The following is an 11,581-nucleotide window of genomic DNA, read 5'->3' on the forward strand; positions in this document are numbered from 1 at the left end:
AAAAAAGCTGAGTTTAAAAAACTAAAAAATAGTTTAAAAAATATTATTTTTCGTACAGTGATGGAATGTTTTTTGCAGGGAGACCCTCCTCTTTATGGCCGAGCCCTGGCCTATTCCACTGCCATGGAGCACGCCGCTCTGAGCAACATGGCCGACAGCCAAAGTCAAATGCTGCACAACAAGAGAAACGGACGCTATGACGACGACTATGCAGCGTACCAGGAACAGAAAAAGTCCATGAGTGGTTATCCAACCAAAAGTTTGACTCAGCGACGCCCCCTGTCTGCTAGAAGCTACAGCACTGAGACCTACGGAGCATCTCAGGTACATTGACCTGTTTGGTATTTTGTTTTCAGGGAAAAGGTTAAACACAGCGGTCCACTGAAACTTCTGTTAAAGCTGCCTTAAAAAGGTCGAACTTCAGTTATTTGTATGAAGTTTGTCGCAGAAAATAAAATGTCAGTCATGGTCCATTGTGATGCTAGACAAAGGGAAAGCTGAATTTTAATAAAGGGTGAGTGTCATAAATTAAAATTACAGTATGTAACTTGACTAATTGCATAGAATGAGGTTTTGCAGGTGTAAGCATTAATCAGTGTGTCTTTCCCTTTAGCTTTAGCACAGATGGAAGGCGATCCCGAGCACATCAATAAATCCTTCTGGGTGTACTAACTTGGCTGCGAGTTGGGCTTTTCCCAAAATAGCTTTAGTGACTCGCATTCTGATTAGATGAGGCCAGCAATTTATCTGGAACACTTAAGAAGCTTAGAGTCACAAAGTTCCTACTAATCATTTTACACAAAACATCGAAACAGAAGGTTGGGTAAGGTTAGGGTTTTAGCTAACATTAAATCCTACATCTAACAAATTCCTGGACTCTATTTTCTATGATGAAACCAAATACTAAAGACTAAATTAAAAACACGACAAAGGCTGAGATGCTGACGCAGTGACTGACCCCTGGTGGAGATGGGAGGGGTAAAAACAGTTGATGAGTCGTTATCTCGGGTCTCCAGGCCCGTCCTGTTTCAGCTCGTCCCACTATGGCCGCCCTGCTGGAGAAAATGCCCCCCGACTACACACTGGCGACTTGTCCAGAGAAATCACCTGAAGACACGATCAAAGTCAGACCTGTAGTTCCACAGAAACCTGAAGATATCACCTCCAAGATGCCCGCAGACTGGAGGCAGCAGCTGCTCAGACACATAGAAGCCAAACGACTGGACCGGGTGAGTCTGAGCAGTGTAGCCTCAGTCTGTTGGTCTACACACACACACACACACAGGGTTGTTTACCTGTAGTCTGTGTTGTTAGATCAATGGGACTTGTGTTTCATGTGTATCTCCTTCACACTCGTGGTCCATCAGCCTGACCTTCAGAACACTCGCTACTTCATCCACATCATGTGTGGAACAAGATCTGAGGCACATGAAAATGTCTAACCTTTTTAAAAAAAAATGTATATACTGTAAAATTAAACATTAGTCACTTAATATTGCCTACTAAAAAGCTCAATCATTTTGGGATGTAAACTTGTTCAGCGACTCTTGTTTGGTATCAGATGAAACACGGGCTAGCACAAGTCTCGAGTGGCTAAATATAAAACTACAGAAAGTAGGTCATATGATTGAACAAACTCAGCAAAAAATATATTGCTGGTACCTTTACATCTCGCTAATTAGCATAGTGGCTAATTTTAAGTCAGGTGTATTTACTCTGTGGAGCTTTGGCCCCAAAAAAAGGTAAAGTCAGAGGAAACCACACGGGCTGTTAAAGCTACAGTAAGGTGGATTTCTTTGCTCACGAAGGCAATAAAAGGTATAAAAATGAACTTTAATTAATGAATTTAATTTTAATGAACTTTACACTATTTAACTTTTACTTTTGTTGCTTAAAACAAGTAATACACACCAGTCATATTAGTGTTGTAAATTTTTAGTCGATGTTTCTCTACATTTTTATTCAATTTTTGTCCTTACATTTGTTTGTCAGAGTGATTTTATCACAGGAGTTAAGATAAAACAAGCTCTCGTTCTTTAATCACAGCGAGTGCTTCAACAGAAGCCGAGCCTCAGACAGATGGGGAGTATGTGGGGGGGCCGCCGCAGCTCCGCTGGTAGGAAGTTTGTCCTTCATGCAGCCTGCCTGCATTTCGATCCAGCTGTGTGCAGATGTGTCCCTGGACCAGTTGGACCCTCATTTCCTGCCCCATAGTGATGCTTTCAGGGACAAATTACAGAGTAGGGTCGCATTCAGAGTAATTATACGCACACTCGCTGTGGTGGGAAAAAAAAGAAAAAGTGTGGGAAATGAAAGTGAATTTATTCTCTGTTTCAGTCGTATTGGTCTATTAAATCTAAATCTATTAGTACAAATCAAATTATTCATTTAAAATGCTTTAGATTGGTCCTATTGGGCAAAATACCATTTTGTCACAGTATAAAAATGAACCCTGTGAAGCCCGAACAATGAAAAAAAAAACAGAAAATTCAAGAAATTCTAAACCTGAGATGTTTACTCAACATAACAAAATAAAAATAGTTTTATTCATGAGATATTTTTTTGTACATCATATATGCAGCATTTGTTTATAACCCTAACTAATCCACAAGGGGGCAGAATACATTCATATCAAATCAGTGATAAATTTGATGGTGTTTTTTCCCAGGATCCACCTGTGTAACATTACCACATGCACCTACAGTGTGTTGGACTGAAGTGTTCCGCCTGTTGTTGCTCGTATGACACAATCTTCTGTGTACTGACTGGTCACCAGCTAACATTTCTCTGTGCTTTCAGCAGCTCCTCCTGCTGTTGTTGTTGTTGCTGTTGTTTTTATGCGTCTTATTGTTACCTGTTTGTTAATCTATATGTGGAGCTCACAGTGTGTTGTCACCACGCCACAGCACGCTGTGTCGGCTCCGCCCTGCCACCTTCCACCTCCCCCACCTCATCCGCCCATGTCATGTGATGTTGTCTTCTCCTATCAGAGTGGTGTCCTAAAGCACAACACGCTCACGCTGGGCATGCTCTGTCAGGGCGGGGGTTACGGCCAGGGGCGCAGCAGCACTTTGAACTTTAACCTTTACAATAACACTAAGCATGAGCCCCCTGCTGGCCGCTGGCTGCCACTACCTCCTCCTCCATCTGCTAACGCCGTGAGTATCCCTCTGAGAACAATCCAACCCTGGTACTGTTCTTGTTACAGCTCACGTAGGTAATTACAGAGAGTAGCTGCCACTGCCTCCTCACCCTACGACAGCTGCCATCAACTCTTATTGAAGCCAGCGCTGTCTCTGTCCTCATAATTCATATTATTAACTCTAACTACGTCACATGTCCTCAGCAGCACTCAGTAAACAGGCTCTGATGCACTTTTTTTGTACATTGAAATCCCATGTATTTTATAATGTCCTAGATATTACAGTATTACAGTAGTACCTCTATCTTTGTCATATGTGTCTCTGATGTTATCGTACTGTTGTTGTTACTGTCTCTGTGAACTCAGTGGTGTCGGCATACTGTACATCCCAGCCCGCGTGTCCATGTGGCCCCTCACATTCACAATTTGGTCCACACAGATAGAACGCCGGCCTGACAGGAAACATACGAGAAACGACAAATCCATATAGAGTTTCTTTAGTGTTGACTTCCTGTAGGATCTCTCAGTTTGGTTAAACGGTTCCTCGTACTTTGAAATAACACATTTAATACATGAAGTTATTTTCCAAATATAAATTAACTGCAATTGAGTTTGGTTAATACATGAAGTTGTTTTCCAAATATAAATTAACTGCAATTGACTTTAGGCTGGCTAAGATGTTGTTATCAGTTTAGTTTATTCCGGGATCTTTTCTGTTTTAAATTCACAAATGTAGTTGCAAAACACTGGAGATACCAGGGTGGCCTTGATATTACCAACGATGTATAATTATTATGATTTTATAGATAATAAATACCAAGGTCACATATCGTCAAATCACATACTGTAGCGCTAAATGTTAGCAGCGATAAAGCTAAAATATCAAAGACGATCATATATTTTTATTACTCATTTATGATTCATTAATTTAAAAGAATTCAATAAAAGCCTCACTGTTCCTCTCTGTCTCTCAGACCCCGTCTCAGCAGGCTGCCATGCTTGACAATGACCAGGAGGTGGTGTCAGGGAACAACCAATGGACTCCCTACTCTCTGGGCAGGAGGGACGTCCCACCTGACAACCTGATGAAAAAAGTGATTATCGTCCAGTCTCTGTTTTTGAGTTTGATGAAGGTCTTTGTGTGGAGAAATTGTAGTTTTCGATGTCATTTAAAAAAAAACACATTTTTCTCATTCCACAGGGTGCCCACTCCCACAATCCTTCACACCAGGCACACAACACCATGATCAACACCATCACTTCTTCCTCCTCCTCCTCGTCCACTCCACCTCATCGAGTGGTGGGGCAGCAGGGCTACGAGCAGATGATGAACAAGGGGGGGCAGTACCAGCCGGGGATGCCCCTGTCAGTGGTTCCTGCTGGAGGACCGGGACAGTATCAGAGCAACATGTCTCAAGGTAGAAATCACCGTAAAAAGTGTTCATTAACCCTTTACAGACTGATAACAGAAGGTTTGACCAGCTCCCCTTTTCCCATCCAGCCATTCAAGCCCCTGTCCAGGCGTACCCCAGCAGCGGTCTGCCCATGGCCATTTCTCCATCTGGAAACCAGTCCCAGTACAACCCCCACGCCTCCCACGCCTCCCACACATCCCACCAGCCCTCTCTTCCGGCCACCAACCCCCAGTACCACGGCAACCAAGGCATGGTTCACAGCAACCAGGTAGTGGTGACCACCCACACCAACCCCCGGCCTCAGAGCGCCCGCAGCCTGCTGCAGACCAAAGGCCAGAAGAGCACAGACGGTTTCCAGGAGCAGGTACCTGTGAGTGTGTTTGTCCACCCACCTGTCTGTCTGTAAACCACAGTCCACACGGGCAGGGAGCTCTGTTTACTGTGAGCCGTACTGGAGGGTAGCTGTGTTGATGTGAAAACGTTACTTCACCTTTTTCCGAGTCCACAGTGATTACCTCACTTTTGGAAACCTGCAGCTGTACCTCGGCCCAGTTTCACAAATTAGAGCTTTGAATACACAAGTCAAGTCACAGCTTCTTGGACCTTCCTCCCTGGGGGGGAGGGAGTCAGAGGGGGGCATTAGCCACAGAGTAAGATTAACTCCAAGAGTTAATTTAAGCCCAGAACCAGTGGCTCTGAAACTCCAAACTGAGAACAGAACTTTGAAAACAGTGGTCTCTTCAAGTACCAGTTTCAGCTAAGTGCTAGTAACAAAGAAGTGTAGTAGCCTATACTGTACATCAGCCAAGCCACAGTGTACTATGTAGTAACACTACAACTGGCACTTGTATTGAATACTGAAACCACACACACACACACTGGTTCTTGTTTCAGTGGGTTCACGTCTGCCAACCCTGGTCCCCTCAGGAGACCGCTGCAGATCAACTGACGTTAATTCTGTCCCTGAGAAGAGTCTGACTTCTTTTTCTTCAGTTCTAGTTTGGAACATTGACTGCACAGTTTTCGACTCCTCTATTTAACGACCACAACTATTTTGCCTATGCCAAAAAAATGGAAAAAAAAATTATGTATCTAAATCGGCTCCATGTCTAAATTCTCCTGTCTGTGCAATATGTTGGAATGCTTGATAACCAGTGCATCCACTAGGAGGCGTACCTCACTCCTGTGCTGCTTTTGGACTTTTGGACCTTTGAAACCCAATTCATGTCCTATTTCATCAGTGTCTTCAGTGAGGGGAACGTTAGTTATCGTAGTTGTGAACACATTCACTGAGTCTCACTTCACACAGTTCTGTTCGGTTCATCGTCTTCTTCTTCTCTGTTCCTTTCTGGTCACATGGTAAACTGTGCAACACCGCCCCCATGATTTGTTCTCTAGTACAGCTTTGTTTTCTGCATTGGTGTACGCATCTGTAAGTGTTTTCCTAAATCTGTGGATATGATCTTAAGTTGTTCCTTCCTTCCTTCCTTCCTTCCTTCCTTCCTTCCTTCCTTCCTTCCTTCCTTCCTTCCTTCCTCTCCTCTCTCTCGGTCACTCTCTCTCTGTCTTCTTTTCCCTGCAGTTGTGTGTGAGAATAGAGAAGAACCCTGGTCTTGGTTTCAGTATCTCTGGTGGCATCAGTGGCCAGGGGAACCCCTTCAAGCCCTCCGACATGGTACGACCCGACCCGGCCTCCCAGCCAATCACGGCCTCTGCGGCCTTACCTTAGGGTTGCCATGGAAACTGCTGCTGGTTGCTGCAGTGTTTGGTGCTGCTCTGTTTGTCTGTTTCTCTGTGGGCCAGCAGACTTTGTTAACTCTTGAGTTATCTGGGCTCTTGTACCAAAGCCCACGGGAGTAGATTTGCAGTGGAAATGAGGCCCTGGCTTCACAGAAGAGCTGGAAATGTGTCTCAGTCAGTTGTATTTATACAGATGTTTACAGACACAGACATCATCACTTGGAAATAGTTTTGGGACACAAAACTCCCCCTCATAGATAGAGCAGTTTGCACATTTATACATTTTATAACAGTGGCATAACCTCTCATTTACTGACGTACCACCAGCTGGGCCAGACATGGGCAAACTACGGCCCGTGGGCCAGACACAGCCCGCTCCGTATTCTAATTCGGCTGATTTAATTCCCTCTGTTTCATTCATTTGAATTAATTGATTGTAATTTCAGTTGATGCCAGTAGATGGCGGTGGACATGAAATGTGCCAAATTTCCATTTGAAGGTTTGACTCATTTTGTACATCAGACATCCAACCAGTACTGAACAGGACCATCGGTCACATTGTGAATCTCATTTTGGTGAACTAAAAACTTTGCCCATTCACTGATGGTATTTAGTGACATTATTGGTTCTTTTATAACAATATTTTCACACTTTAATGCAGCGATGTGAAATGCTACAGATTTCACTCGCCGCTCCACATTTTAATGTGGAGAAGCCGAGTTATTGGCGAGACAGCTGGCCTTAAAATAGAAGGCACACCAGGCAAGAGCAGTTGTTTGATGCAGCAGCCTCCGAGCACGTCTGGGAAAATGTCAATTTGATGTTTAATTATAGTCTTAAAAAATAAAAAGTGTCACCTGACGTAATATCTAACTCACTTTGTATTCACCGTGTTCCCACGAGCTGCAACAAACATTTTCAATCATTTCTCAGATGTTTCTGTATAATCACATAACAAAGCACATCCCTGGAGGTTAACCAATCAAACATATTTATTTGACAGGTTTAGAACCAACAAATAAATGCATATTTTAGTTTAATATTTCTAAGGTAATGTGGTATGATGCAGTGTTAGGGTCAACCACATCTTATTATATATTACAGAGGCTTTTAAAATCTGCTGCTTTTTTATGACTGATTCAACAGAACTTTAACCTCAGTTTAAGACATTTTTTTTCTGAAATATGAGATTAAAAAATAGATTTTCCTAAAACCTCATCGCAGCCCACACAATACTGGTTAGAAAAAGAAATAGTGACCACTTACCAGAATGAGTGGTTGGTGTTATAGTTACAGGTTTTGCTGCAGTCTCACGTCAGCTGCCACCTCACAGTGACAGCCTGTGGTTTGGTTTTCAGCTCAAAACCAATCATTTTTTTAATTATGATTATTTAAAACATACTTGAAAACATTTCCTGGTTTCATTTCATATTTAATCTAACGTACGTTAGCACTCCAGGCTTTTGAAGGCTGTAGAAGAAATGGTTTTATTTCTTTGTGAATGACATTTACCTCCGAGGTGTGATTTTACTGAGTATCCGTGACTCATGTGTGAGTCTCACGGTCAGACAGTGAGTGGAGACTCACAGTCTGTGGTAACAGGAAAAAAAAAACCTGATGATGTTTTTTTTTCAGGTTGTATTTTTTGAGCAAAATATAATAAGGAGGAACAGAAAATTGTTTTTTTTTCTTGGTCATATTTCGATCTTCACTCAATCACAAAAAAAAAAACGAATTCTCTGCTCCTCATTTTGCCAAATGTTTGCTGTCTTTACACGCTGAGCTGCTGGTGATAACGAGCACAATGCTAACGAGAAGTGTGTGAATACAAGAAGAATTTCCAGAAAAGTTGGTACACTTTCTAAAAATCCATTAAAAACTAAAATACGTAATTAGACAAGAAATGCAATCCTTTATTTAACAGGCAAAAGAAACTATTTTGAGGATTTTGTTGGGTCAGCTTTATTACGTTGAGTGCTGTATGGGCTGTGAGGCTGCTTCAACCTTTTGCTGCTTCAACTTCTCACTTCCAGTGGTTTCGTAGTCTAGCAGTCTTCACGCCTGTCTGGGGTTCGATTCCCCGTGGAACCAAAACCTTGGCGCCTCCTGTGGAGGCCTGTGTGGGTTGCAAAGACTCACGCTGAATTTCCCCACTGTGAGACAAATAAGGGACAGAAATATTTTCCACTCACTTGCCTCAACCACTGCCTCAATAGGTTCTTGTTTATACTCGCATTAAAAACACAGTTTTTTAATCTACTTCACCTCTGCAGTGCCTCTATAGGCTGTAAAGGAATTGCAGGCCCCGTGTTGAACCACTGCCTCAATAGGTTCTTGTTTACAGAATCTAGTGCCTTTTTTTTCTTTTGCCTGGTAACAAAGGTTCAACTGGATTATCACCAACAAGTGAGAGTTTATTTTGCATATTGAGGAGGTGTACCACTTTTTTCTGACCGTTCTTCTTGTACATGTTATCACTAAACCTCAAAAACATCATACATGTGATTTGCTGTCATTTAATAATATTGTTAAAAGGAGATCAAACTTATAAAATATTCATTTCTAAAAAAAATACAAAATCTAAAGACCTGTTCTTTGATGGAGAACGCTTTAGCAGGAAGCTGCAGCTCAGTGTGCACGTGCTTTGGCGTCTTTTTAATGTCACTAACGCTACACAAGCTTTAGCCGCTAACACACACATGTTTGACATACAGTGAGCTCTTTGCATGTCTGACCAAAAGAAAAACCTCAGATAACCTATGTTAAAATGCAAATATTCTTCACTTTTTGTCTGAAAAAAAAAAAATCCCACATTAACGTGTGTCCACACATGTAGGAGACTCACTGTATAACAGCTGGTGCTACTGTGACCCCCTGACCTCTGCACCTCCTGTGTGTTTGTTCCTGTACCGGGTCACAGACTGTAGTGTGTTGACACCACTACTGTACGTCGTGCTGTTCTAACTGACGTGACGTCTGGAGGACACATCAGTGTCTCTGAAGCTCACCACTGTGTGTCCAGTCCATTCAGCCGCATCATGTCCCACTTTCTGTGTCCAAAAACATCTTTCAGCTCCCGGTGAAAAGATGTTGGTGTTTTTACAATCTCTGCCTTGGGTTATTAATGAAAAACAAGGAGGATGGAATATCTGCCGCCCTCCCTGCAACCTACGTCTGTCCTCCCCCCCAAAAAAAACAGAACCCATCCAACAACTCTTCCTTCTTCCCTATTCTTTATATAATTACTGTCTATTGACTTGTTTTCTCTATTTCTACCATCAATTCTATTCCTCCATTGTGGTCTTAGCTGTGAAATGGCTTAAAAAATATTTTTAATTTATTGACAGTATTCATTCAGGGGAAAATATCTGGTGCTTCTAACCAATTACCTTCAGCGCTTTTAATGGCGCTCATTCTGCCATTAGAGTTAATAACCAGTTCTTAATGAGCATGTTTCAGTCATTTGCATGCCGTCCAAATTCAGAAACAAAACATCTGCCTGGGTGAAATGGCCTGACGTATAAAAATGTGATTAATTCTGTGGGGCTGTGGGTGGGTGGATGATGATGATGATGAGAGGAAAATAAGAAAGGCAAAGATTCTAAACCATCGTGTCCCTGTGTTGTCCTAACGGTGTATCATTTTGACTTATAGGGTATCTTTGTTACTAGGGTACAGCATGACGGGCCCGCCGCCTCTGTCCTGCAGCCTGGAGACAAGATCCTGCAGGTAACAGCCTCTCGAACAGAGCAGAAAGCACCACACTGCGTCCACCTCTGAGTCCACGACCCTCACCTTTTTTTTTAATTTACCAAAGTTGAGGGAAAAAAACACATTTTGCAGTTTGTTTGTTTTTTGTTTTTTTAATCACCTTGACTTTTTTACATAATGCAGGTTCTACACATCCCTTAGCTTGGTGGTTCCCAAAGTAGGGGGCGGGCCACTCTCAGGGGGCACAGAGCTGTTGCAGTAGGGCCAGTCAAGACAAATTATTTCAGTTTTTTTTCTCACACTTACACACAAACATATCTATATCAAATAATTTTATCTCACACACCCCCTAGTGGCAGCTCCACACTTTGCCTTATGGCTTGTTTAGGAGGCCATATTTGCTCACCTCTACAAAAAACCAACCAGCCCCAAAGCGTGATGCTGCCACCACCTGTGGTCATCATACTGTAGTTTAGTTTCTCCTTTTGAACAGATTTAAACGTAATGCTGTGTTTTGTTCTTTTCCTCGTCTAAACTTTGACGTATTTTGACTCTTCAGTCTTCAGTAATTCACTGATGTGTTCAGGGTTTGTCAAAAAATCTGAATCTTCCAGAATCGTTTAAAAAGCAGTCGGTGAGCGTCAACAGTCACTCTGTCGTATGCACTTCCTGTGTCTGTTATGGTGCAACAGAAGCTCTCACCTGGTTTTCCTAAAAGCCCGTTTTTGTCTTTGCCCCCCCCCCTTCTCTCTCTACAGCGTGACTGTGTAGCTCCTCCTTCCCTCCTTCCTCCTCTTCTTCTCTCTTTTCCCCAAAAGTGATGTGTGACTGAGATAGTGATGGCAATGACCCCCCCTCCCCTTCATCCTTCTACAAACACACTCACATTGCGTGTTTGCCTTGCAGGCTAACGGACATAGTTTTTTACACATGGAGCATGAGACGGCCGTCTCTCTGCTGAAGAGTTTCCCCAGGATAGTGGACCTGATGGTTCTGAGGGACAGCAGCATGCGCTAAACGTAGTTCTTTTTTAAACAAACAAACAAACAAACACAACAAACACAACAACAACAACAACAACAAAGCTTTCTCCCACTGCTCTTCCTCATCCTGCCTCAACCCACCTGTGCTCTGCCGGAGTGTGGAACTGAGAAATGAGCCGCCTTTTTTACCCTTTTTAGGAGAAAACACACAGACGTTTATTTGCCTATTGCTGGACCAAAGGCAAATACCAGTGCCAAATGTACCATAGGAGACATATCTTCTCGGCTCTTCTTTCTATTAGCAGTCGCGGGACATTTTCGCCGTCGGGATGGACCGGAGGAGGACTCGGCGCTAGGAGTCCAGACATGGCTGCTGCAGTTTGGAATTATTATTGTTATTTTAATTATTATTATTATTATTATTTATTTAAATGGAATTCTGTGATTGGTTTAATTTGACAGTCATGGATTAGTCCGTTTGAGTAGATTCTGTAGTTCCTGAGGGTTCTAGGGTTTAAGGAGTGTTGTTGCTCGTCCTCCACTGCTTTATACTGTGTTTCCTATTTATTTATTTATTTATTTATTTATTT

The 11,581-nt window shown here is 42.6% G+C and overlaps 1 protein-coding gene across 13 annotated transcripts in view; it reads left to right on the forward strand.

Annotated features, from left to right (window-relative positions):
- lrrc7 (leucine rich repeat containing 7) overlaps nucleotides 1-11,573 on the forward strand; it is a 70,902-nt gene extending 59,329 nt beyond the window's left edge. For 5 of the 13 annotated variants that reach the window (XM_017031177.2, XM_017031163.2, XM_017031170.2 and 2 more), the window contains 9 exons: nucleotides 79-324; nucleotides 1,017-1,229; nucleotides 2,991-3,158; nucleotides 4,117-4,236; nucleotides 4,344-4,560; nucleotides 4,644-4,927; nucleotides 6,140-6,232; nucleotides 9,952-10,026; nucleotides 10,915-11,573. In XM_017031177.2, the coding sequence (XP_016886666.1) occupies nucleotides 79-324; nucleotides 1,017-1,229; nucleotides 2,991-3,158; nucleotides 4,117-4,236; nucleotides 4,344-4,560; nucleotides 4,644-4,927; nucleotides 6,140-6,232; nucleotides 9,952-10,026; nucleotides 10,915-11,025 (1,527 nt within the window). In that variant the 3' untranslated portion in view covers nucleotides 11,026-11,573. Of the gene's footprint in view, nucleotides 1-78; nucleotides 325-1,016; nucleotides 1,230-2,990; nucleotides 3,159-4,116; nucleotides 4,237-4,343; nucleotides 4,561-4,643; nucleotides 4,928-6,139; nucleotides 6,233-9,951; nucleotides 10,027-10,766 lie in introns of all 13 variants that reach the window. The other 8 variants (XM_017031166.2, XM_017031184.2, XM_017031179.2 and 5 more) reach the window with 7 other exon arrangements.
- The last annotated feature ends 8 nt before the right edge of the window (nucleotides 11,574-11,581 follow it).

This window comes from Cynoglossus semilaevis, chromosome 2 (genome assembly GCF_000523025.1).
Source record: "Cynoglossus semilaevis isolate Cse_v1.0 chromosome 2, Cse_v1.0, whole genome shotgun sequence".
In the NCBI taxonomy this organism is placed as follows: Eukaryota; Metazoa; Chordata; class Actinopteri; order Pleuronectiformes; family Cynoglossidae; genus Cynoglossus; species Cynoglossus semilaevis.